Source organism: Osmerus mordax, chromosome 13, assembly GCF_038355195.1.
Source record: "Osmerus mordax isolate fOsmMor3 chromosome 13, fOsmMor3.pri, whole genome shotgun sequence".
Classification (NCBI taxonomy): Eukaryota; Metazoa; Chordata; class Actinopteri; order Osmeriformes; family Osmeridae; genus Osmerus; species Osmerus mordax.
Window position 1 is genome coordinate 10106103 of NC_090062.1, and position 26879 is coordinate 10132981.

At 47.1% G+C, this 26879-nt stretch overlaps 2 protein-coding genes and 1 long non-coding RNA gene across 3 annotated transcripts; 2 read left to right on the top strand and 1 right to left on the bottom strand.

Moving 5' to 3' along the window:
• Positions 1 to 191: 191 nt before the first annotated feature.
• Positions 192 to 4538, bottom strand: LOC136955728 (adhesion G-protein coupled receptor G5-like). Its single transcript, XM_067249456.1, has 10 exons — positions 4178 to 4538; positions 3967 to 4089; positions 3668 to 3787; positions 3477 to 3528; positions 3239 to 3333; positions 2712 to 2836; positions 2322 to 2593; positions 2111 to 2213; positions 978 to 1267; positions 192 to 613 (listed from the first exon to the last, which is right to left on the bottom strand). Exons 1-10 carry the CDS (start codon positions 4223 to 4225, stop codon positions 513 to 515), a joined length of 1329 nt encoding a protein of 442 aa, XP_067105557.1. The 5' UTR covers positions 4226 to 4538; the 3' UTR covers positions 192 to 512.
• A 4516-nt stretch (positions 4539 to 9054) lies between these two features.
• mmp15b (matrix metallopeptidase 15b) lies at positions 9055 to 22103 on the top strand. Its single transcript, XM_067248915.1, has 10 exons — positions 9055 to 9198; positions 13746 to 13894; positions 14036 to 14158; positions 14507 to 14814; positions 16251 to 16412; positions 16538 to 16743; positions 19092 to 19230; positions 20553 to 20703; positions 20914 to 21032; positions 21185 to 22103. Exons 1-10 carry the CDS (start codon positions 9070 to 9072, stop codon positions 21670 to 21672), a joined length of 1974 nt encoding a protein of 657 aa, XP_067105016.1. The 5' UTR covers positions 9055 to 9069; the 3' UTR covers positions 21673 to 22103.
• A 665-nt stretch (positions 22104 to 22768) lies between these two features.
• Positions 22769 to 25480, top strand: LOC136955254 (uncharacterized). The gene is made up of 2 exons (XR_010878151.1): positions 22769 to 23982; positions 24033 to 25480. It is a non-coding gene; the product is annotated as an uncharacterized lncRNA (long non-coding RNA).
• Positions 25481 to 26879: the final 1399 nt, after the last annotated feature.

A 26879-nucleotide genomic window follows, 5' to 3' on the forward strand; every position in this document is an offset into this window, starting at 1 on the left:
CATAATCTTGTTTCATGGTGTGTTATAGCATACTCATAAGCCACTTTGAATTCATATTTTATTGCTTTCGGAAAGTGATGAAATCTAATGCATTCATAAGGCTTCGCTACAACATTATAAAGTTATCACTGTTTGCATTTAGAAAAGTGAAACGTTCTGCACATTTCATGACACAAATCCTTTCATACTCAGCTTTATTCCACAAGTTGAATAACATAAAATGCATTTTGTAATTTTTTTTACAACAACCAGTTAGTTACAACTTTATTATTCAATAAATGAAATTGGTTTTCTCATCAATCTACACACAATATACCATAATGCAAAGAGAAAAAGATGATTTGCTATATTTGCACATTTATGGTGACTGAAATCACAAACCCAAACGCTTACAGTGCCACAGAGTTCAGCCCTTGATCTTCCTGACATTGAAGATTAGTGTGGAGGGGTGTGTGTGTGCTGATGTGTGTTTGTGCTCTCTTGTGTCTGTGTATATTTATGTGTCTGTGTGTTCAGGTTTTGGTACTGTGAGTAACACTGTGAGTGACACTTTCTGTGCAGCGATTGCTGCTCTTCCTCATGGATACCAAGATCCACACGCAGATGAAGAACCCTGTATAAAGAGAAAGAGAGTTTATTCTAAAACCAACATTCCTTTGTTTATTGTAAATGTTTACTGTATTATTTCAATATATTTGTGAGTTTATGTGTGAATAAATGTATGTGTACAGTATTTGCATGTGTATATTTGTGTGTGTGTGTGTGTGTGTGTGTGTGGGGGGGGGTGAGTATGACCTCCACAAATATATTTTTGTTTTAGTCCTGCTGTAGCGGGTGAAGGGAACATGGTCAACCAAGTGTTCTTTGTCTATTCTCTCTCTGGCATTTGCAGGTGTAGGGTGTAGTAAACAGGGTGTAGGGAGAAGGGTGCAGAGTGTAGTGTACAGAGTGTAGTGTACAGAGTGTAGGGGTTGGACCTTGTAGGGAGTTCAGGACACAGAACAGGTAGAGGCCTGGTGTTGCCAGTTGAACGAAGGAGAAGAACACCAGACCCCAGGTCACACCCAGCAGACAACTGATGCCCAAAAGGGTGTAGAGATCCCTTTTGACTCTGCCCCTGGCCACATCAACAGTCCCTCCCTGTGCCACACTCATAGAGAGGACACGCCTCGCTGCCATCCCCAGGATAGCCAGGTTGAAGAGTAGGACCAGGCTGACAAAGCCCACCGTGGTCACCACCTTCGCCACCTCATCAGACAGGTAACATCTGGGGGAGAGGGGGCGAGAGTAGTTAGAGAGAAAGACAAACGAGGGGGAAAAAATTGAAAGAGAGAGAAAGAGAGACAGGGAGAGAGAAAGAGAGAGAGAAAGAGAGAGTGGGAGAGAGAGCACCGTAACAGTACTGCCCAGGGGTGTAAAGGGCAGTGATGCCAGTCTACTCTAATCTGACCACTTTTTTCAGTAACGAGTAATCTAATGCGTTACTATTTCCAAACCAGTAATCAGATTAAAGTTACTTGTTCAAGTCACTGTGCGTTACTATTTTGTCATTAATAGTAAAATATGTATTAGATTTTTTCTTGCGTCTCTGGGAGTTAAGCCTATGCGACAATTAAGTCACGTTTTCAGCACAAGGGTCACGTCACGTGTATATACATAGACCTACCACTCAGCTACACAAACAACAATGTAGCTAGCAGGAGAGAGAGAGATGCGCATTTTCGAGTAGGAAATACAATCACTATTTTGAGTATTTGTCAGCTAAAGATGGAAATATCAAGGTTCGCAGCACGGCACAGTCAAATTTATAGAGCCGGTTGTCAATAGGTGTGTTCGACTTCATGCAGCACCGGCGGTGCTTGAAGTTGAGAATGTCATTGGTTGCTTTAAGTCAGACGGGCTGCAGGCGGCTGCAGGCGACGCCGGAGCTGCATGAAGTCGAAAGCACCTATTTTTATGTTGAGGCGGCGGGGGTGTTGTCGGTAGCTGCTGAATGTAACTAATAAAGTAACTTATAAAGTAACTAAGTTTCTTTTAAAATCAAGTAATCTGTAACTAAGTTACTTTTTGAAAGTAACTGTGGCAACACTGGGGTGTAGTCCAGTCTTACATTTTGGTCGTGGTGGTGTTGACCCCAGATGATGGCAAAGTCACAGGGCCATACGCTTCTCTGTTTATGATGACTACAATGATGACAATGACAGCAGGAAAGCCTGATACACACACACACACACACATATACACATATTTCATAATCTGATAGAAACATTGTTGTTGTCTGTAAGACACCCCATCCCTCTTGTTATCAGGGGGCAACTCACCCCAACCCACGAGGCAAAGTTTAAGCAGATATCTGCTGATGTAAATGTTAAAGACTCGGACCAGGAGCAGGTAGAGGTGGAAGCCCTCAATGGCCATCCAGGAGAAGGTGGCCAACAGGGAGTAGTGGAGGAGGAGCCCCACATAGATGCAGGCCCCCGACGAGACCATTGATGACACCTGTTTCATGAGCAGGAAGTGCAAGTTGAGCAGGATCAGTGCCACGGCCAGGTTGATGTGCAGCTTCAGAGACACGTCTGCAAGACCAGTGACTCTGGAGAGAAAAAAAAGAGAGTACAAAAAAGAGAGAAAAAGAGTAAGAAATGAACAGAAAGAATAGTGAGAAGCCACGCCCTGTCCGGAACCTGACCTCTACCAGACACCAAACCTACCTTCTAAGCCTCTGTTGGATGTAGAGCCCAACAGTGAACATCAGGAAGAGTAGGGACACACTGCAACCAATCAGAGAGATGTAGCTCAAGGCCACCTCATCATTCATTGCTAATGGAGGGGAGATCTGAGGAGACAATAAAAACACACAGACAAACACGCAAATTTACACTGGAACAGACACACGCTGGTTCACAGGCTGTCAATATCGTTTCATCAAAAAATAAATTGTTTGTTTGTTGTGAAATGATTATGCTTGTATAATCTAAATTCTTCAGTACCTTTTGACTAAGTTCATTTTATCATGTAATATTTTTATGGGTGAAGTGAGTGGGCGTTTTTTAGTTTGTGTGTATTGCATGTTTGTTTGTGAGTAGATGTACATTTTTGAATGTGAGTTCATTCATGAGTGTGTGAGTACTGTATGTGTGTGTTTCTGTGTATGTGTGTGTTTCTGTGTATGTGTGTGTGTGTGTTTCTGTGTGTGAGTACAAGATGTGAGCATGTGTATGTGTGTGTGTGTGTGTACCATGAGCACAGCAAAGTAGGTGAGATGGTTACAGGAGCAGAGCACTCGATCCTGGCCCTGTTCATAGTGGGTGGAACAACCTTTGCTGTGGTAATCTGTCAGGACCAGCCACAAAGAAGCCCCATGTAAGACCTCACTAGTTCATCTCACTCAGGAGCACGCTCACTGACCGCCTCATCTGTAATAATGCTAATAATACTAGTACTAATGCCAAACATTTGATGCTGTGTTTACTTACTGTTGTCAGAAAAATTAAAAAATTGACAGGAAAAGGAAACATTTGTTCCCATCTAAAACACAAACACAGATCAGTAGAATACAGTCAGGAACAAAAGGCAAATGTGTTGAAAACTGTATGTTAGTTTCGGGCCTGTGACTGATAATGTGTCCTATCCCAAATGTGAAATTGTGAGGAGGAGTTGTAGTTACACTTTGGTCCACAGGGCAGGGCTGTAGAGGAAATGTTATGTTGACAGGCTCCTGAAGACCTGAGATTGTCTTGTTGCTCACCGTAACACCCACAACCCTACCATACAGGACCGATAGGGGCTGCAAGGAAACCAAGACAGTGAATACACACACACAAAACACACTCACATATTCTAACACATGTGATACACACACAAAGACATACAGACCAACCACACACAGATATACATGCACATTCACACACACTTCAAGTACAGTACACACACACACACACACACACACAAAATGAGGTTCATAACCTTGAACACATTGGATGTGATCATGCAGAACACTATGTTGTTGTTCTCCCCATAGACCAGCACCTCTCCTGGTAGCTTCACTTCCAGATTCATGCTGGTCTCGTTAAGACAGTCCGAGGTCACCTGCCACATCACACAACTCAAAAGAGTCTGTATAGTCTATACGGTAAGTAAGTTATAGAAAGTAAGGAAATAAAGTAAAGGTACTGACCTCCTCAGAGATGTTAAGTCCTGTGAAGTTCTCATCAGTTTGAAACATTTGAGCCTTCAGATGGCCTACACTGATGTGTGTAATAGACTGGTTCAGACATGTGTTCCCCAGAATCTTCTCTAGGCTTTCGACTGATCTGGAGAACACAAACACACAAATGCACACACACACAAATACACACAAACACACACACACACACACACACAGGTGAGCTACACAAGTACTGTGTCACATACCAGTTATAGACAAGTTATATTGTAGAGAAAGTCATGTTTGTTTAGTAGGATATTAAATACTCAATGATGGCGTTAATGTTTGCAACGTCTAACAACTTGTCAACTTTCTTCATATGTTCTGTAGTATTCTCCACAGTATTCTTCAAATGACAGTTTTGAGGACCTGGAGGAACAGAATAGTACATTTTAATATTGTATATCATCAATCAGTGGGAAAGAGAGACAGACAGACAGACAGACCGACAGACAGACAGACAGACAAAACAGCAGTCAGACAGACAATATTTCAGACAATATTGCAGAACATATTCATGTTTTTAACTTCTGGTGTATGTGTATATTTCTCTTTATTCTGATCATCTCCATGTTTGTTATAGTCAGGGTCAGTTGTCGGTAGATAATTACTCAATCCTTCCAAAAGGCAAAGGATGAGAAGCAGGGTGATGAGCCTGGGGTCCATCCTGTCTGGAATGAGGTGGGAGTCAGGTGGCTGAGCGGTTAGGGAATCGGGCTAGTAATCCGAAGGTTGCCAGTTCGATTCCCGGTCATGCCAACTGACGCTGTGTCCTTGGGCAAGACACTTCACCCTACTTGCCTGGGGGAATGTCCCTGTACTTACTGTAAGTCGCTCTGGATAAGAGCGTCTGCTAAATGACTAAATGTAAATGAAATGTAAAATATGCAAATATATACACCTCTCTGCTCACCTCACACACTCATACACCTTCATGCTGTCCCCATAGAGATATTTTCATTACAGTCACAAACAGACACTTCCAAACTAGTCCCGTATTAAAGTAAACATCTCCTTACCACACTTTTACAAATAAAGTAAAATGTATATTAAGTAGAAAAAGGCTCAAATAAAGTGTAGAGTATTACAAGTAGAAACAAAAATAGAATTCAAAGTTAAAATAAAAGAAGTGGAATGTGACTAACAAAGTATAATAAGTAAAAGAGACTAATAAAAGTGTCAAGAATAAGACGTAGAAAGTGACTCATATAAATCAAAGTATGAGAAGTATAAAGAGACATGCACACCATGGCATCAAATGGCAACTATAAAGTGTAATGTATTCAAAACATTTAAGGAATAAAATGTACACATTTAAGGAATACAATGTAAGAAGTAGAAAGTGACTTAAATAAATGTAAAGTTTTAGAAGTATAAAGAGACTAATATTAAGTACTTATATAGTTAAATACACACCTTCTGGAGAGGACAGAGAACAAAGAGGAGCAGTGAAGCCTTCTGTGGAGCACTGTCCTAGACAATTCCTATCTTACACGAACGTAGCATGCAGTGTGAGATGCTAGGTATTAATTCTTAGGAAATCAGAAGAAAACACCCCGTAAAGTAAAAGTAATCCCAGTCAATTTCTAACAACGGCCCTTTCTGCTTCAGCTCCAAATGATCCTAATAATTATGCTTTTAAACTGGTAATGCTGCTTTGCATTATTCTCAAATGTGGTAAATGTCTGATGTGTGATGGTACAGTTCAGGTCATCTGAAATATGATACTTCTCTAAAACAGAGCAAATTTAGAATACCTTTTTCAAAGGTTTCCTTTCCAATTTCCATATTAGCATAGAAACAAGAAGTAGTCTGAGGTTCTGCAAACTGGGTCCAACCCAGTGGTGTGGAACTGCGTTAAAGGGGCGTCACCAACTAAAACTAACAGTATTCCACTGGGGCCTTTAAAGTATTGATCAGTAGTGTTCATATGAGCCATATGGACCCCCCCCCCCCACACACACACACACACACAGTCTGGTCTGTCCAGGTCAGCCTGCAATCATGGCCACAGCAGAGCTCTTCTGAGAGGTCGCCTCTAGAGGGCGCCAGCAGGCAGGCTAACATATTTCAGTAGCGATGCCTGTCCTGCCTGCTTCACGACAAGGGCTTGTACCTTAGAAGAAAACGACATCAGTGCCTCCAGTCTTCCTCTTTGGAGGCTCAACCACTGACCAATCATAGGGCGTCAGTAATCCACAGAGGTCCACAATGATATTTGGGTCATAGTTTTCACCTGTGTTAGGCAGGACTACTCCGTTACTCTGTCACCACTGACCACCTGGCCATACGATACAAGGGTTGTTTACATCTTCTCACCTGATGCCTGCCCGTACACATTCAATTATACCCCTCCCCCCCCACCCCACTGCAGCCAGGTCATTATGGGGTCCAGCTGTGTCCTCTAAACACATTCCAGCATGTCTGTCTGCTAGTAACTGAGTCTCTCACCTCTCTGGCCTGCCTGCACATGTTGGGCTTGGTCCATCAGCTATATGTTAATAGGCTTGATGCAGATGGCCTCAGGACACACGTACACAGGTGTGCCAGGCCACACAACAAGGAATCAGGGTTAAATCATATTCAAGATGCCAATGTGGAGTGTACACCACTAAGCACATGGTGAAGACCAGTATGTGTTCATCTATTAGTTAAGTGATTATAGAGGACCATTAACTGATTATTTTATTTACACTTATTTAAACTACATTCTCTGTACACAATTCCCAAAACAACAAGTAGCAAGTACCACATTTATTATAATCTAGCAAATAATAGTATGGTCCACAAACAAGAAAATCAAACGAGAAAATATATTTTTAAGGATGACTTTGACAAAGGTGATGAAGGGCAGATGAGGTGAGAAGGGATGGATGGATGGATTGAGGGAGTGAGGGAGGATGTTGAATTTCCTCTGGTCACACCTGGCTGCTCACCTGGCCAGAAGAACTTCCTCCTAGGGAAACACCGTGACTAACACAATGATCAGACTTGTGTAAGATGAGTGGGTGTGAGGGGGAGTGTGTGTGTCTGTCTGTGTAAGGTTGTTTGTGTGTGTGTGTGATTTGTGAACTATGGGTCCTCTTCATGTGCAGGACCTGAGGCATTTAGAGTGCAGTCAGACACACAAGACCACTACTCACTCATCCATTCATCACTCATGCATTCACTCCGGCACGCAGAGGAGCTGGCTGCAGGACTTAATGAAAGGGTAACAGTTTCTGTAATCTGTTCACACACACACAAATGTTTGTTTTACAATCCTTGTGAGGACTTACATTTCAGTCCCATTCAACATCGTGTTTTTCCTTATCCCTAAGCCTAATCTTAACCCTTAATGTAATTCTAACCCTAAACAACCTAAAACCCCATAGAAAGAGCACTCAAAGTTATGAGGACAAGGAAAACTTCTTCACAAATGTTCCTTAGTTTGCTATTCTAGTCCCCACAAGAATAATTAAACACACACATCCACCTAGAGGAGATGATTCACTTTGATGTACTGCACACTCCAGATGTGATGTTGACATCCTGGTGTGGTCCAACCTAGACCCCTTCAGCCAGCCTCACAGCTGAGTCACACTGCATTACTGATATAACTGTGTTGTATTGACCTACCAGTTATTGTACCTGGGATTAGAGCTTGACAAGGTTATCCTGAATCAAAGGCTAACGTGACTGATATATATTTTCACTTTTATAACAATATTGTTTGTAATTTAGAGACGTATCAGCCCAGAGGGATACAGACATGAATACACACACTCTGGATCACCTGTGAGAGTGCAGCCTGTGTGACCAGGCCGAGGGGGGAGGTCTGACTTCCTGACATCCGCTCCCTCGTCCCCTCCCTTCGTGATTTGATAGACGAGCTGACGACCGCTACACACACTGAGTGGGACCGACGCGAGGCACCAGGAAAAGGGCCTGCCCGATCGCTGTCCCGCAATAGAAAAAAGGGAACTTCAACAGGCTCAAAAGACAACCGGCCGGGTAGTTGACCGGGTCCACAAAAACTGCGGGGGGAAAACAAAATTTAACGGGCAGAGAACCATCATATAAAATCGTTACAAGAGGGACCGCTATTCGAAACAGACGTCGTAAAGAGGACTGCAGCTGGTCGAGAAGGGAAAGTGGTCAGCAGCAGTGAACTTAATTCGTTCTCTGATCTGTAAATAATTGACTCTAGTCGTTGTTTTGCCTCCCGCGGTCCCATTCTCCCGCTGCACTTGGACACCGTCTTCGGTTCACTTTTGCAAGAGGAAACGGCGGTTATATTTTAACACCTGCTTGGTACTATTGCTGCAGATTGACACACATATTGTTCGCAGCGAGCGGACTTGAGCGGACTCAGCTAAAACTGAGTTATGCATGCTTGGTAAGTGCACCTCGAAGGTTAATACTTTGAACGTAAATAGGTCGTCTCCACTGTTCACTGAACACTAGGCTACTGGAGGCGAGGTAGGACACGCCCGCCAGTAACAGGCTACCTAGAACTTGGAACCTCTGGCACCAGCTCAGGTCTGATGGTGTAGCCTGCAGTTGTCCTCGGAGACTTGAGTGGTAGAGAGTACAGAGTAGACCACAACCACGGAGGGCGGGACAGATCTAGTCTCCCCTCTAACGAAGGAGAATCCATTGTTCGTGGATATTAACTTATTTAAGGGAAGGTCGTTATCTTTTTAGATGACCGCGCCAGAGTCAACAAAGCCGTTTCCCCCTTCACCTTTTCTGCGTGAGACCTAGGGTCAACAGAACTTAATCACCGACCCAAACTTCCGCGCCTAGGGTTTCCGCGTGGAGTCTGTAAGCCAGGAGTTAATTTCGGTGACCTCGTCAGTGACCGGACTGGGATCTGGACTATGATGGCATCCTCGTGGGACATCTCGGCGTGGTTGCTGTGGAGACGGGTATTACTTTCTTCACTCCTGGTGCTGTGGGTCAGCGGTCCCCGGTCGGAAGCGGGACAGGATGACGCGTTCCACGCAGAGGTAAAATCGACAAGCCTCCATCCCAATAACTAACAACTACATAAAACAACTTCATGTTTACTTTTGCTACTTTTGCGTCTTAAGGATGAATCTAGCATAAGAAAAACTCATGTAACCCAAATGCATGGGTTACGTGAGTTTTTCTTGAATGAATTGCAGTGTCAAGCAAAAATAGCCGTTTATTTATATTTTTGCTGACACTGCAATTTAGCTACAATGCATTCTTTGAGATGTTGCTCATCAATGTTTAAACAGCCTTTCTGGTGCATGTTGGGTTTCTGTCCCACTGCCATCAGTTATAAGCGCTGTTGAGCATTTAAAGCTGGTCACTTATGCTTAGGCACATCTGAAATGAGACTATCCACCTCGCATTCTCCCTTTTCATGACCAGATACGGTACCTCACGTTCGTACGGCAGCTCAAAACACACAAACTCTACTCATTCCCCTCGTGGCTTCCGCTCTGACACGCTGACACACTTACTCAGAGCTGTACAAGCAGTTAGTTAATTGATCTGGGGATGTCTATGCTATAGGCTATACAGTTCTGCTATTGAAATAAACGTGGTTGGCATCCACTTGGCTCACCATCTCTCTATTTCCCATGCTTTGTGACAATGTATAAACGTCTTGTAGTCCGCTTTTGTAGTCCACTTTTGTCCAATCACCTTGAGTTGGTCCTAAGTGTGTGCTGTGTGTGTAGTGTGTCTGCTGATGTGGGCTGTGTGAGCAACCCGGGGTCCTCTGACTAGTGAAGCCTTTGTGTTATTGTGGTCTGGCTGCATGTTTGTGTTATTGTATAGGTCTGCCTGTGTGTGTGTGTGTGTGTGGACTTTGCCCCAGCTGCTGCCACTTAGCCCAGTTGTGTTGACATTAGAGGCCAGCCAGCCTTTCTCAGCCTCTCTCTGTGGGTTTGACTTTATATAGAGGCCAGTCAGCCTCTCTGCTTGGTCCCCCACTTAAGGCATCAACAGTGATACAATCTCATTGGACATCAGTCGTGTAGTTAGAGTACTCAGACAGAGTTACTCATTATCAGTGCAGGAGACAACAAAGACATAACCAGTAATAAGTATTACAATACTTAATTATAAACCAGCACTGTACCATACATGTTTTGATGTTCTCTCCTCCCTCTTGAGAGCCAGCCAAGAAGAACAATAATGAACAGACACAATAACCTGTAATAGTTTACACACTCAGGCAGGCGGACTGCCCAATGCCTCCGGCTTACATTCCTACACTGGAGTCTGGGGATAACCACTGAGGAGTGTGTGTGTGTGTGTGTTTGTAAGCAGACTAAGGCATTCCAGTGCCAGGTATGAGGTTGGGAGGTGGGAGGTGCACAAGTTATGTAGTGGTGACCTGGCAGTGTTTACCTTAGCAGAGACAGTCATTGGGGGGTCTGTGTACCAGCCCCTGGCCCTGCCTTAGCCAGCTCCAAACCCCATTCTGCAGTGTCAGGTCCTAACATGCTACATCCTTCTGGGGTAGAAGGATCCTGTATATGGAGGAGCGGTGGTGGAGTGGTGTGTGTTTTTGTTTGTGTGTGTGTTGGCTGGGAGGGGGGGAGGGGGTGGGTAGGCAGAAGGGAGGGCTTCTGTAGAAGGATTAGTAAACAGATCTACTAAAGGAGGAGCAAAAGTAATAGTAATATAAGGAGACAAGTAAATAAAAGTAGGAGAGAAAGAAAAGGTTGGGTACAGAAGGAGTTGCAAAGGGAGGAGGAAAGTTTCTTAATCTGCCACCAGCTTTTGATGAGGTGTGTGCGTGTGTGACTAAAGTGTGTGTACGAGCATGTGCTTATTACAAGAGGTTTGTTTGAGTGTGTGAGAGAGAGAAAGTGGGAGAGAAGGAGAGAGCGAGAAAGAGGGAGGGATAGAGAGTGACCTGGTCTCTTTTCAGTCGTGTCATGTGACATGTGAGTGTGACAGCTGTGTTCCAAACGGGCCACAAGCAGAACCGAGGGGAGGCATTCTGGCCCGCGCTGCTCCCTGGATGACATGGCACAATGGAGCCTCTTGTCCGGAGAGAAGGAGTGAGGGGAGAGGGAGTGAAGGGGGGGGGGGAGGGTGTAAAGGATGAGAAGAAAGAAAAGGAGAGGAAGAAGGAAGGGAAGGAGAGGGATAAGAAGGCATGGAGAGGACGGGGAAAGAAGAGAATGGGACAAGGTTTATCAGGTCCACAGGACACGGGAGCTGCTGTACAATCATTCTTGCTGAAACAACCTCGTCTTTTCCCTTTTCCGTCTTAACCTCGGCATAACCTCTCTCTTTCCCTGTTTCTGTGCCCTTTTTTCTCTCTCCCCCAGTCTCTCCCCCAGTCTCTTACTCCATCTACCCTCCCATTCTTTCCTTCTCTCTCTTACTCTTTCTCTCTCTGCCTCTCCCCCCACCCCCTTTCCAGTCTGTCAGTCTATCAGTAGAATCTCCAGAGTGCCCAATCTTAACATTCCAACCAGCTCCTCCTTTCTCCCCAGTGGTTGGCTATTGCCATTGGCACAGGGGGATCTTATTGCTGTGTTGATGCATAATGGGATGTGATACGAAGGGGAAACGCTGCTAGATGCTGTCCCCTGGTTGGCTGGTCAGTGGTTGGCTGGTCTGTGGTTGGCTGGTTCCTGCTTGACTGACTGCTGGTTGGCTTGTATTTATTTGTATGTGTGTATGTAACCAAGACAGCTCACAAAGACCTCTACTTAACTATGGTCCCACAGTGACTGAACTGTCACAGCGTTGTGTGTGTGTGTTTTATATCCTTCCTCCCCCTCTCTCCCTCCTCTCTCCCCCTCTCTCCTGCCCCCCTCCCCCTCTCTTCATCATTGCCTCTCTCTTAGCAGGGGGGACATGGCAGTAGACCAGCAAATAAAAGCTCTCTGCATTTGTTAGTGTCTTGGCTGACATTGTGGTGGACGCTGGCAAGCTGAACACACACACACACATACAAACACACACGTACACACGTGCACACACGCACATTAGTTCGTTTTACAACTCCTTGTAAATTTCTGTGTGCAGGGGGCAGTGGTTTTGGCAGGTAGGCTCAAGGTCTTCTTGAAGGACCTGCTGATAGACCTACACACACTTCCCTCCTCCACATCCCTCTTATCCCCTCTCCCCTCATATCCCCTCTCTCCTCATATCCCATCTCTCCTCATATCCCATCTCTCCTCATACCATCCCATACTCTCCTCTCCACTCCTCTCTGGGATCAGAGAACAGAAGAAGCACTTTTTAAATCCATCCATCTGCAGTCTGCAATGGGCTGTGTGGATGTTGCTTACACAGTAGTGTACTACATAGAGAGAGAGGAGGAAAGAGGGGGAGGGGGCGATCATATTGTTATGGATGTCTTTTCCCTGAACACACCCTTTCACCTGCTAAACCATCACAAACTCCTGGGTTGGCGTGTACTCTTTTGGTCAAGAGTATGAGTGTGCGATGTGTGTATAAATATGAGTGGGATGTGGATAAGCATGAGTGTGTGTGCATGAGTGTGTGGGTGTTTTTGCATGAGAGAGGGAGAAGGATGGCCAGGGTCAAGCACTGCCCCATTCCCCACATCCTCCTCCCACACATGCAAGGCCAATACAGGGATGATTTTGGACTCTTGAGTCTGTGTGAGTCTGTGTGAGTCTGTATATGGGTGGGGGTGGGGGGTGGGGGGACAGAGCATCAATAGACACACTGCCCCTAATTTGTGTTTCAGATGTGAGCACAGTATCTGCCTGAACAGATGGTAGGAGATGAGATATACTGGGATATCTAGTAGAATATACTGGTTAACTACCATACACATTTGTATCCAATTATCCAATGTCTCTGCTGAACTACAGGCCATACATGTTCCCTGTGTGTCTCAGGGAGAATCTTGTTCTTGTTCGTGTAGTTTTGTGTGAGTGCATTTAAGTGTGTGTGTCACAGTTGTTGCATCCACTGTAACAGGCAAGTGATTCAGTGACCACAGGCCAGGGTTGTGTGTGTGTGTATCTGATCCACTTAAACTGTAGTTAGTGCTAATGACATAATTAGAGATCAGTAATTTGGAGGCTAACCTCCTGGAGCGGCCTTCAGAGGAAATCCCCCCCCTACTCTCTGGCTCCTCCCCCCCCCTGCCCCCCTCCCACCAGCGCCCACCAACTGGGATTTGTGGTCTGGTCATACTTGTGCCACTGGTGAAGTCCAACACACACACATACATACACACTTTCCCCCCCTTGCCCCCCCCCCCCCCCCCCCTCTGCAGGCATGGTTGAGGATGTACAGCTTCCTCCCCCAGAAGTCTCCCTGTTCTGTACCCCCCTCCCCTCCCCCTTCATCCAAAGGCATGGTTGAGGATGTATGGCTATCTCTATCAGAAGTCTCACTGTTCTGTACCCCCTCCCCCCTCCTCTACAGGCATGGTTGAGGATGTACAGCTTCCTCCCCCAGAAGTCTCACTGTTCTGTACCCCCTCCCCTCCCCCTTCATCCAAAGGCATGGTTGAGGATGTATGGCTATCTCTATCAGAAGTCTCACTGTTCTGTACCCCCTCCCCCCTCCTCTACAGGCATGGTTGAGGATGTATGGCTACCTCCCCCAGGCCAGCAGACAGATGTCCACCATGAGGACAGCCCAGATCCTGGCCAATGCTGTGGGGGACATGCAGCGCTTCTATGGCCTGGAGGTTACTGGCACCATGGACCCTGTTACCATCACGTATGTCAAACACATACACACATACACACACACACACACACACACACACACACACACACACACACACACACACACACACACACACACACACACACACACAAACACACACACAGCAACATAACGTCCTGTGTGTTGTTCCAGGGCCATGCGGAGACCCAGGTGTGGTGTGCCTGACAAGTTCGGAGGTCAGATAAAGACCAATGTGAGGAGGAAACGCTACGCTCTGACTGGACACAAGTGGAACAAGAGTCACCTGACATTCAGGTACAACCCTCCCTCCCTCCCTCCCTCCCTCCCTCCCTCCCTCCCTCCCTCCCTCCCTCCCTCCCTCCCTCCCTCCCTCCCTCCCTCCCTCCCTCCCTCCCTCCCTCCCTCCCTCCCTCCCTCCCTCTCTCCCTCTCTCTCTCTCTCTCTCTCTCTCTCTCTCTCTCTCTCTCTCTCTCTCTCTCTCTCTCTGTCTGCAGTTCTCTCTAGAAATGTTCTTAAGATATTTCTAAAGGCTTCACTCCAAGATCAACTCAAGTTTATTGTTTGGGAAATTGCAGAAATATTAGTTTATTTCGATATCCCCTTCTCTCCCTTCCCTTCCCCTCTCACTTCCCCTCCGCACAGCATCCAAAACTACACCCCCAAGGTGGGGGAGTACAATTCATTTGAGGCGATTCGTCGAGCTTTCAAGGTGTGGGAGAAGGTCACGCCCCTCTCTTTCGACGAGATCCCTTACCAGGAGATAAAATATGGCCGTCGCAAGGAGCCCGACATCATGATTTTCTTCGCCTCCGGTTTCCACGGTGACAGCTCACCCTTCGATGGCGAGGGCGGGTTCCTGGCTCACGCCTACTTCCCCGGGCCTGGCATGGGGGGAGACACACACTTTGACTCTGACGAACCCTGGACCCTTGGGAACCAGAACCTGCAAGGTGAGGGGGAGAAAGGGAGGTAGAGAGGGGGGGAGGGGGAGGAGGGGGAGGAGGGGGGAGATAGAGAGGTGGGGGGAGATCAATCTCCATGTGATACAGTACTGTGTCAAGCCCAGTTGTTAGTACTGCACTGCCTCTGCAACACATTGAGAATATCTGATCCCCTGACATAACCCTCCCACACCCCCCCCATGCCAGAGTTTGTCTGACCCAACCTCATCATCAACATAATCATCTGCAGAGTTCTACTGTACAAGCTACCTTCATAAAACTTCAAAGCCTGTGGAGCTATGACATCATAGTATGGTTCATATACACCAGCTGTATCTGCTCCAGCTGTAACTACCTCTGCTCAGAACCAGGGGATTCTGTTACCCCCCTGGAGGTCCCAGCCCTGTTTTACCCCAGCTGTGGTTTTATTATTACCCCCCCCCTCCTACGGAGGAGAGGAGGGCTACATATGAGACAGACTGAGGAGTCAACAGGATAGGCAGACAGAGGGACAGACTGACTGAGCTCAGCTCCTAACATCCCGGGACCCTTTGAAGTTCCTCAGCCTCATGGTTGTCACGGTTACCTCACAAAGCCCTCTTTATTTTTCCTTGAGATTCTCAATCTCTCCACCCCCTCTCTCTTTCTCTCTAATGCTCTCTCTCACTCCACGGTTTCTCTCTCTCTCGTTACTTTTTACACTTTAGAGTCACATGAGTGTACTGAGGACTAAACCTCAACTAGCTGTCAAAGGAGTGTGTGTGTGTCGGGTGTGTGTGTGTTCCTGTGCCGGCTGTCCTTGTGTGTGTGTGTGTCAGGCTGGGGACAGAGAATGGTTTCAGCTGATGACAGGAAAGGAATTTTGAACATCCTTGGATTCACAGCAGTGACATCATCGCGTTCCAAACCCTCAGGATAGGCTGGTCACGGGCGACATCTGACCAACCACAACCAGCCTGCCCTCACATCACACAAAATGGCGGAAGGGTCATGTTGAAGTTCACTCTAAGCTGTGTCCGGGACAAAGCAGCATTCATAGGGGAAGTTCCAACCAGGCCTGGCCTTGCTTCAAAGCACGACCCAGAGATTGTCTCAACTCAACACAATTTCCATCAGCATTTATTTTCTCCGGGTTTCTACAGGATGTAACTTGTGAAAGAGGAAGTTGACACTGCGGTCACTGTGTCATCAATGCTTTGATTAGTTTGAGGGTGTGCATGTGTACTGATGTCTATCTGCACCCATTAGTGTCTGTTATAGAGGTGTCATCCATAATCTACATATCTGTCTGAACCAGCTGCTCAAAGTAGCCGATAAGTCAGGAACAGTCTCCTCATAGACTATCCTCATAGTTGCCTCTTGCACTGTTCTGGACAACACTTAAGTGCTGTCTATTTCTCTCTCCTTCCCATTCCTACTCCTCCTCCCCCCTCCCCCTCCACCAGGTAACGACCTCTTCCTGGTGGCTGTCCACGAGCTAGGCCACGCCTTGGGCCTGGAACATTCCAACAACCCCATGGCCATCATGGCTCCCTTTTATCAGTGGATGGAGACAGATGACTTTCAGCTGCCCGAGGATGACTTGAGGGGTATACAGCAGATCTATGGTGAGGGTCTTAAGTATCTGGCTATATATAAATAGATTGATGGAATTAGAAATTGATCATTCAGTATGGTGCATGCAAAGATTCTAGAGTTCCATGGATATGAAGTCTTTGCCCTCACCCCCCAGGTCAGCCAGGCGGCACCCCCACCCAGGCCCTCCCAACAGTGACCCCCCGCCGTCCGGCCAAGCCGGAGCCACGCCCCCCCCAAACCCCCCCTCGACGTCCGGACCGACCCCGCACCACCGAGCGTCCAGACCACTACGGCCCCAACATCTGTGAGGGCAACTTCGACACGGTCACTATGCTGAGGGGGGAGATGTTTGTCTTCAAGGTGAGTTACTGTGGGAGGGGGAACATAAGGGAGGTAGAGGGAGGAGGGAAGGAGAGAGGGGAGAGGAGGGAGTTGTTTGTTCTCAAGGTGGTCAAGGGAGGGAGGAGGGGCTGTTTGTGGCTAGGAGGAGCACCTGTAGCATCTGAGAGAAGCAGGTGTTGTCTGGTGGGAAGCAGGGGTCATAAGGAGCAGGGCTTGGCCTCCACCAGACCCTGTAAACCTCCAGGACGGAACTCTTTACTGTCTTTACTTTATGTTAACAAGAGGAGAGCCCCTGGGCCCGCTCGGCTTGCGGAACTGCACTGTGCTATTCAACCTCCACCACCCTGTACATCACCACACAACCCCATGCCACCCCATACAATGCAATACAACTCCTACCAGCCCTACCGTCTGCATGCTCAGCCAGTCAGATCGGTGGGCCACACCTGGCGGTAACCTAGTAACCTGGAACCATCTCTCCTGTTCTTCCTGGCTGCAGCTGGAGGGTCGTTAGAGCTTTATGCTGGCTGTATTATGGTCTGTCTGTCATGACAGGGACACTTTAATTTTACTGTTTCCTGCTGGTTGTATGGTCTCCAACCAAGGATAGGACATGAAGGAGGAGAGGGGAAGGCAAGGCTTGGAACATTTTGACATCTGAATTATAGATGCAATTACTGTCTTATCCTCTCTGCTTCCTGTCTGTCTTGGTTTGGTCATATTAGACTCTACTCCACATTCTACACTCTATTCTGCTGGGCTCAGTTCTACTTTACTCTGCTCTATCCATCTCAATTGTGTGAGACAGACTGGCTGACTGACTGGCTGGAGGACAGAAGTAGTTTGCCAGGAAGCCACAGCTTCACCATTAGCAGTGATAGACAGGTCTATTGACTATAGCTAATGGATACCCTAGCTTGCTAGCCAACACACGTCTTAGTAAATCTGTCCTCTGTGTCTCTTTGTCTCTGACTGGGGCTTGTGCTTGGAGTGTGGTGTAGAGGAGTGTGTGAGAATCAGTTGGTGTGTTTGTGTGAGTATCATTTATTTATTTATTTTTATTTAACCTTTATTTAACCAGGAAGGTCCCATTGAGATTAAAATTCTATTTTTCAAGGGAGACCTGGCCAAGGACAGGCAGCAACATAAGAACACATAGTTACAGACAGAAGAACACAGAATGAGACAAGTAAAAAAAAAAGTTTGATTCAGTTACATAACCTGGTTAATTTAAAAACATTGACATTTTCGGGAACCTGCCTCCATTTCCTTCATTTTAGATTTAAAAGCAGTAAGTGGTATTAGTTATGTGTGTGTGTGTGTGTGTGCATGTGTGTGTTGTTGCTTACTAAGGTAATTGTGGATTACTCAGGGTTTTTTTACTCCTTTTGTTGTTAACTACCTCACACATGTTTTGTGCTGATTTGAACAAACTCACCAGTTTACAGTTCTTTATACCAGTCCAGTCCAGAATGACATCATTATCCTCCTCCTCATATCACCTCCTCCTCCTTACACCCCCTTCTCCGGCCCCTCCCCTCCTCCTGGCTGTATGCATAGGAGGGTTAAGGGGCTTGGGGGAATGTAGGGTCTATGCAGGGATGCAGATGGAGGGTCTAGAGAACTGGACTCTGAAAGTTTGGGGGTCTGGAGGGCTGAAGGTCTGGGAGTCTGGCATGGGTCGGGGGGGTGGGGGGGGTTTAGAGGTCTGGATTAGGGGGAGACCACCCAGCAGTAGACGGCTTGTGAACCCCAGACAAGGCTGCCAACATGGACCTGTGCATGTCTGTTGACGTTCAGCACTGTTAACACACCTTGTTAGCAGGGAACATTACATTCACACACCCTCAAACACATACAAAATGGGTCCGTCTTATTGGCCTGTTTGTGAATGGAGGACTATGGATAGAGTATGAATTGTGGGGAAGGGACAGGCACTTTAAATATAGAGGCGTTATAGTGGCTGATTGGCAGTGTTCCTGGTGTCCCTGCTCTCATGGGTGTAGGGTGTGTGTGTGTGGTTGGGGAGTAGTCTCTGGGCTCTGGACTCCTGCCAGAAAGAGATGGAGAGAAAGAGAGATAGAGAGTTGGGAGGCAAGGGCATTCTCAAACACCTACCATGTGACTACAGAGAGTTACTAAGGACATTCAGACAGACCAATATGCAGAGGAAATATCAGACAGACATACAGGCAGGCAGACAGACAGACAAGTAAGCAAACAGACAGGTAGGCAGCCAAGCAGACTATGGGACTGAAAATCTAAACGCCCTCCAATACCTGTACTAGATCCTATGGACTGAGGGTGAGCGAGCTGAACGAGAGCTGTCACCTGATTCGCTAATCCTGTCCTTTCTGTCCAACCAGGGGAGATGGTTCTGGAGAGTTCGGAGAAACCGGGTCCTGGACAACTACCCCATGCCCATCGGACACTTCTGGAGAGGCCTGCCTGGGGACATAGATGCTGCCTACGAGAGACACGATGGGAAATTTGTCTTCTTTAAAGGTACTGCTCATGCATGCACACACACATACTATACACACTCACAGACTCACACACCCGCACAGACTCACACATATGTTGTGTTTCACATCCTAGAGTTTAGAAGGATAGAGAGTCACTTGACAGTGACAATCGTTGGTATGTTGTGGTAACAATCACAGAGCGAGAGAGACAGAGAGAGAGAGGGAGTGAGAGAGAGGTTGGAGGCTAGGGGAGAGGCTGGGAGAAGTTCACTGTTTGCAGGAATCAGACAGCTGGCTCTTTAAGACAGCTGGCTCGGCAGGAGTAAGCCTTCAAGGAATATAATGATGTCACTGGCAAGGCCTTCTGACATCTGGCAGCCATCCATCGGAAAGAAAGGAAGAATTAAAGGCAGAAACAGAGAGAGACGGAGAGCTGGTTCCACAGCATCTGGCAATTGTGAGTGAGGGCGAGGGAGAGAAGGATGGAGAGAGCGAGTTACATCGGCCCTGCCCTTCTCTCTTTCTCTCTCTGTCTGTAGACAGATGCTGAGTGGAAAGGTTTCGTTTTAAACCAGAGTGAAAACAGGGATGGAGGACAGAGCGTCCATGTCTTAAATACTGTAAACACAGCCCCTTGCTTCCAACCCCCTTCCACCTTCCCTAAAGAAAACATATTCATAACAAGCTTTCCCTAATGCCCGGTTAAGCTCAAACCATGGCTAGTCAGAGATTAGTTTACACCGTTATATGCTGCTTGCATGCATGCACACGTATGAGTGTACGTGTTTATGTATGTTTTGTGTGTGGATGCTTGTGTGTGTGTGTGTGTGTGTGTGTGTGTGTGTGTGTGTGTGTGTGTGTGTGTGTGTGTGGAAGCCAGCAGATCAGCAGGTCTTGTGTGGGGTGGTGCTGGGTTAACAGTTTCCACAGCCCAGGTTTATGAGTGGGAGGGGAGGAGAAGGAAAGCCCCTCTGCACGCTCCATAAAGGAACATTAACCATAAAACCATTCACCCCTCCTCCCTTCTCCCCTTACTCTCTTCATCCCTCTATCCCTCTCTCCCCGTTGTGATTTATTCTCTCAGTTTCCCACTCAATAACCATCCTTCTTTCTCTATTTGCTTTTTAACAGTACTTGCTGTATTTATCCCTTGATCCTCCTTTCTACCTTTCCTCTCTACCTTTCCTCTCTTCATCTCTCTCCATTTAGCGTGTAGCAGGTAATAACTGTTCAGGGAAAGCTAACAGCTAACTTGTTTGCCAGTGTGGTGCAAAATGCTAATCAGTGTGCTATTGTGTTCCTATGGTCATCCATGTAGCAAAATGCTAACCTGTATTCCCCTGTGTTCCTGTGGTCATCCAGGTAATAAATGGTGGCTGTTCCGGGAGGCTAACCTGGAGCCTGGCTACCCCCAGGAGCTGGTGGACTACGGCAGGGACATCCCTTACGACAACATCGACACAGCCATCTGGTGGGAGCCGTCTGGTTTCACCTACTTCTTCCAGGGAGACTGGTAAGCAACTACCTTCATACATCTGACTAGGTTTAGTTTCCACAGGAAAATAGAAGCATTAGGGTAGACCTCGAAAAGACTAGATCATTAGGTGTAATATCCCTTTAACAGGATTAGTTTGCCTACTTGGCTGTGAGACAGCATGACCAGTGACCCTGCAACCTAGCACTTGTGTATCTTTAACAAGCAGTGAACATTCTGTACCTGCAGGTACTGGCGCTTCAACGAGCAGTCACGTGCGGCAGACAAAGACTACCCTAAGCCTATCAGTGTGTGGGGATCAGCAGTGCCCTCGTCTCCCAAGGGGGCCTTCCTCAGCGATGACGGAGGTAAGGTGGTGGGAGGATGAAGAGCGAGGTTGCGGCGTGTGTGTGTTTTAGAGGTTGTTAATTCGTCAAGGATTTTATCAAGGATAAAAAGCGTCATCATTTTATGAAATGTGAAGGAGACCCTTACCTCTCATCTCCCATCTCCCCTCCAGCCTACACCTACTTTTACAAGGGGTCTAAGTACTGGAAGTTTGATAACCATCGTATGAAGAGTGAGCCGGGCTACCCCAAGTCCATCCTCAGAGACTTCATGGGATGCAGTGTGGACGTGGACGTGGACCCCGACACGTCAGACCCGGGACGCAAACACCCTGACCTGGACCGGCCGCCCGTTAACCCCGACGCCGGCACAGACAAAGACCGGGACAGGACCGGAACCGGGGGTACCGGTGGTACGGGGTCAGACACCAATGACGTGGACTATCGAGAGGAAGTTGAGGAGGAGACCAACGAGGTGGATGTGGTGCTGAAGGTGAACGACAGCGAGGAGCGAACCATGAATATCATCATGGTCACCGTGCCACTGGTCCTGGTGCTGTGCATTCTGGGATTGATCTACGCCATTATCAACACTCTGCAGAGGAAGGGCGCGCCACGCCTTTTTGTCCACTGCAAACGCTCCTTGCAGGACTGGGTTTGACAACCTCTGACCCTTGACCTGTACTTGACCCTAACATATTCTTTCGACCACTCCCCCTTCAACCACTCCACCTCACCACCTTCTTACCTTCATCAATGTGGTAGTAGATTTATACTGACAAATACTGTACATACACACACACACACACACAGACACGCACACACACAGACACACATTTAATACCACACTCACCCACTCACTATACCCCCATGGTGCTCTGCAATGCGTTGACTGTATTCTATTTATACCAGAGAAGTTTGCACATTGTTTTTCATGTTTTATGTTGAGGTTCATATTGTGTGAGATAGTTTATGTGTATTTGGAGGGTGTGTGACCTCCCTCCTCAGTCCCTTCTCTGTCCTCCCTCTATCCCCTCTCCTCTCTTCTGTCCTTTATCACTTTCTCCTCTCTCCTTCCTGCTCCCTCCCTCCCTCCCTCCCTCCATGCTCCCGCCCTCCCTCCCTAAGGACTCAGCCCTCTACAGAAGATCAGAGGACATACATAAGCAGGAGAGACACAAAAAATGGTTGTGCTTTTATTATTTTATCTCGTGTGTTTGAGTGAACGGTTACACCCTGTTAGATAATGGCCCCTGGTTCTCAGGACTGTAACGTGAGAAGCCCCTGGCCCCTCCAGCTCCCCAGGGCCCCAGGCTCTTCTGCTAATCTTCTGCTCTCAAACACAGCAGGTGTGTGTGAACACTGCTAACCCGAGCCTTCACCTCCTAGCATGAGCTTCAGGTCAGCCACTACTGGGATCCTCTCATCTCAGAGAGAGAGAGCCCAGGAGTTAGGGGGAGATAGCTGGAAAGGGAGGGGGGAAGTGAGACTGGGGGAAGGGAATGGGCCATCTGTTGGAGTTCAAAGAGGAGGTTGTGAAGTCCAGAAACTTTATCTGAGGAGTATTACTGCTGGGTGATAGCCAGTAAGACTGAGTTGGTGCTGGTCTGGGTCTGCTTATACAGACAGGGAAGTGGAGGGCTGGGGTGCGTGGGGCTTGAGGGTGAGGAGAGGGAAACAGATGAGAGGGGGGAGGTGTTGAGGAGAGACTGGAGTGGGGGCGGGGGTGGCGGGTGAGATTGGCCTTCGGTGCTTTCCCTGTTAGGACTCTTTCTGGCCTTGTGTCATGTGACCCACATTCTGCAGATAGCTCTACTGTATCCACCCGCTCTCAGGGCCTGTACAGTCCTGATATGACACCACACACACTCCTGATTTAACACTACATACACACACACACACTCCTGAGACGACAGTACACAGGCACTCCTGATTAAACCCTACATACACACACACACACTCCTGATATGACACTATAGACACACACATACACACGACACTATGCACATACACACCCTCCTTATACAACACTACACTCACACACTCCTGATACAACATTGAACACACAAGCACACCCATACTCCTGATACAACACTAAACACACAAGCACACCCACACTCCTGATACAACACTAAACACACACACACAGACTCCTGATACAACACTAAACACACACACACAGACTCCTGATACAACACTACACTCACACTTGATATGAAACTACAAAAGTGACTCTTGAGACACTTCAGATCTTTTCTGCTGTGATTAAGCTGCCCTGTGGGAAGACTAGCAGAGAGAGAGAGAGAGAGAGAGAGAGAGAGAGAGAGAGAGAGAGAGAGAGAGAGAAAGAGAGAGAGAGAGATATATGCTGGTAGGAAGAGCTGTATTGTCAGGCCTATCTACTTCTGAGAGAGGCTGCATTGATCTGGGGGAAAGAACGAGGGGAGGAGGGGGGAGAGAGCTTTTAGTTCTGATTAGCCCTTCCTAACCCCTCCTCTTGACAATGAGAGGGCGAGGGGGACGGTGGCTGTCTCTTAGCAACACTATCGAACCAGATCCATCACTCTTGGTGGACGGACGTCTGACGTCCACCCTTCCTCCCCTCCTCTCTTCTCCTCTCTACGTTCCCTCTCTCCTCTCATCCCCTCTCTCTTCTACCTTCACTCTCTTTCCTTTCATTGCCTTCGTTCAATACCAGCTATAATCTCTGAAATGGCCCTTTAAATGCCCCCCCCCCCCCCAGTTTAGCTAGACAGGACCAGCAAGTCAAGGAGATTATTTTACCATACCACAGGAACCTGATACTTGTGTGTGTGTAGGTGTGCAATCTACAGCCCCTTGAAAACTACTTCATGACACTATTGCTCTCTACAGTAGTATACCATACAATTCTATAAAATGGGCCTCCTCTTTCTGCAGGACCAACCCCCCTCTTCTGTGTCTTCTGCCTGCTAGTAGCCATGAGATGAGGGTCAGTCTCTCTGGAGAGGATGGAGGTCAGTCTCTCTGGAGAGGATGGAGGTCAGTCTCTCTGGAGAGGATGGAGGTCAGTCTCTCTTGGGAGAATGGGGGTCAGTCTCTCTGGGGAGGATGAACCTAGCCTTGGCTAACTCTTCAACTAGTTTGGCAAACAGCTGGTCGAAATGAACCGAATGGTTCGAAATTGGGGTGTTAGAGAGCTACTGGGACACGGGCCAGCACCACTTTGTTCTCCGGTTCCGTCCTTTCATTGGGCATTGTTCTAGAACGTTATAGAGATGCAGGGAGCAAGAGGATATGGAATGCTCTGACTGAAACAGCAGGGCTTGGTGTAGTTGGTGTGTGTTTGTGTGTTTTAGTGTGTGTGTTTGTGTATGAGTGTTTACACAAATGAGCAGCTTTTTAAGTCTCTCAAGTGCTCTAGCCTTATTATAGACCTCTCTCTCCACCCTCCTCCCCTCATTACCTCCTCCCCTCCATCTTGGTTCTAGCTCAGCCCTAAGGGACTCTCAGTAACAATGGAGCTCTCTCTCTCACACACACACTGCATCGTTGTCTCCCCCATCCCCCTCTCCTACTAGCAGGAAGAGGCCAGGGTCAAACCCACAATCCTTTTCACCTCAGTCCTGATCTGGAGCAATCTCATTGGTTGAGAGAGACAGACTGGGCAGTTAGGGGGTGTGGCCTGGAAGCTGAGACGTGACTTATCTCTGAGAGATGTGCGTGTGTATGTTTGGTAATCGTGCGTGTGTGTAAGCATGCATGTGTGTCTGCGTTTGTGTGTGTGTGTAGAGGAGGTCTGTTTCACCCTCATCAGACATGATCTCAAGTCTGGGACTGATCTCACCCGGCCCTGAGGGTTGTGGGGGGGAAAACGATCGATGAGTTCTGATTGGCCACCAGACACTCTCAGTGGACGATGATCCTTTACCCACGATGCATCTCACCTTACTCGAAGCGTTGAGCTTGCCAGACCGAAACCACTTTTCGCCTTAAGAGACAGAGAGCTGACCTCATCTCCCATGTCGAGGGGTAACACTGACTATGAGGTGAAGATGTAGCATCTCCCTAGCCTTTGTTGTTGTCGTCTTACACAGCCATGTGCATCCGTGTCACTACCCTGGTAACGCTAATTAGTCATGCTGTTTCTCTGTTTTCTGTTTTTATTAAACCTCACTAGACATCAGGATGGCAAATTTGTGATCTTTTTATTTTGTTTGTGTGATTTATCAGGATTCTCTGTCATTGTAATTCTTTTTTTTTTTTACTTTCTGGGCTGATCTAGGTATTACATTTGTGTTTTATTTCATCTTAGTAATGTGTTTTACTTTGTTAATAACATTCCGTTTTTCTTTTGGTGGTTGTTGTTGTGTTTTTTTTTTGCTGTAGAGAAACTCCGATTTGATACGTTAGCGTTTGTGTGTTCACCTGATGAGTGTGTTAACAAGCCATGCTGGACATGTACACATCCAAATAAAACTAAGAAACAACAGCAGTTGTTAAGTTTCCTGACTGTCTACACACACACACACATTCAGATACACAACTCTGTTGCTGTAAAACTGTAGAATGGTGACGTAACCTCCATGAAAGACATCTGTAAACAAATATCAACAGCAAAACAACATCTCTCCCGCTGTCACACCAAGCACTTCCTGTAGTGTGGTCACAGTCCATGTCCACGACCTCACTTCCTCTTTTTCATAGGAACAGAGGAAAAGAAAGGAAGAAGAGATGAGAGGAGAAGAGGAGAGGAGAGGAGAAAGCTGCAGATTGGTAATGAACTTGTGGTCTCTATGGAAGCCGCAGCACCTGGCTTCACTGCAACAACAGAACAGTTACCACCCTCGGCCCCCTGGGTTGCAGGCTAACCGCTAGCAGCTGCAGCTAACCAGGGACAGACACATACACCTGTTACATACAGCGAGATACACATCTGTTCATGTAAACATCACACCACTGTGTTAGTTTCAGGTTCAGATATACACATCCAAAACTACTATACCACACCTTCATCTACTGATTACCCCCACCACACACACACACACACACACCACCCTTCTTGCCTCCCTTGCCAGGGTGAGCTGATAGTTCAAACATCTGGTATGGTGTCATGTGTTCGAAAGGCATAGGAGGGGGGCACTTCATCTCATGTTCAGCTGTGCTATAGGGGCACACTGGGACTTTGTTGTGTGTGTGTGCGTGTGTGTGTCTAGGGTCATAGGAAGTGGCTCCGTTGGGGTCACATGATCAGTGTCGGTCATTCTTTTTCCCAAGAGAAGATTCTGTCCTTGTTGCCTCGACAACGGGTTCCTATGGACCCAGAAACTCCCTGGGACTCTAGTTCCCATAACCCCCATCCCCTTGTACACACACACACTGAAAAAAAATAATGAAAAAAATACGCCAACTCTTGTCTATGTCTTGTCTATGGTAAAACAAAAAAATGTATAGAGAAAGAAAGTTGTACACAAAGGTTTACCATTTAATCATTTCATCATTCACAGTCAGAAAAAGCCAAGTCCGGACCCGGGTACAGTGAGTTTCCTGTCTGCATTAAGAGCCAGCCTCGTTTGGGGTTGTGAGATGATCAGAACCAGGCCCTTGGTCTTACTGATGCTAAACACATTAACATAACAAGGAGGAAAGTCTATAAAGGCGTGACTAACAAGCCTGCGTTAACGAGCTTAACGAGCAGGGCGTGAGGAGCGACATGCTGACATCATCTGGCTATGATCACGCGTTTTTCATAAAGAGAGTTACTATTACTCCCATAGATGGTATCAATATCCCCAAATTGAGCACCTCCTCCAACACCAGAGTAATCAATGGTGGCCACCATAGTCACGACCAACCTTTAAAGTTGTCTCTCATTGAGAGGAGAGAGAG

Coding starts and splice junctions, on each gene's coding strand:
- LOC136955728 (XM_067249456.1), bottom strand. CDS start 4,225: ATGTTTCAAACTGATGAGAACTTCACAGGACTTAACATCTCTGAGGAG. Junction 2,837..3,238: donor CCTACTTTGCTGTGCTCATG/GTACACACACAC, acceptor TTGTCTCCTCAG/ATCTCCCCTCCATTAGCAAT. Junction 1,268..2,110: donor AACACCACCACGACCAAAAT/GTAAGACTGGAC, acceptor CCTCTCCCCCAG/ATGTTACCTGTCTGATGAGG.
- mmp15b (XM_067248915.1), top strand. CDS start 9,070: ATGATGGCATCCTCGTGGGACATCTCGGCGTGGTTGCTGTGGAGACGG. Junction 14,815..16,250: donor TGGGAACCAGAACCTGCAAG/GTGAGGGGGAGA, acceptor CCCCTCCACCAG/GTAACGACCTCTTCCTGGTG. Junction 16,744..19,091: donor GGGAGATGTTTGTCTTCAAG/GTGAGTTACTGT, acceptor CTGTCCAACCAG/GGGAGATGGTTCTGGAGAGT.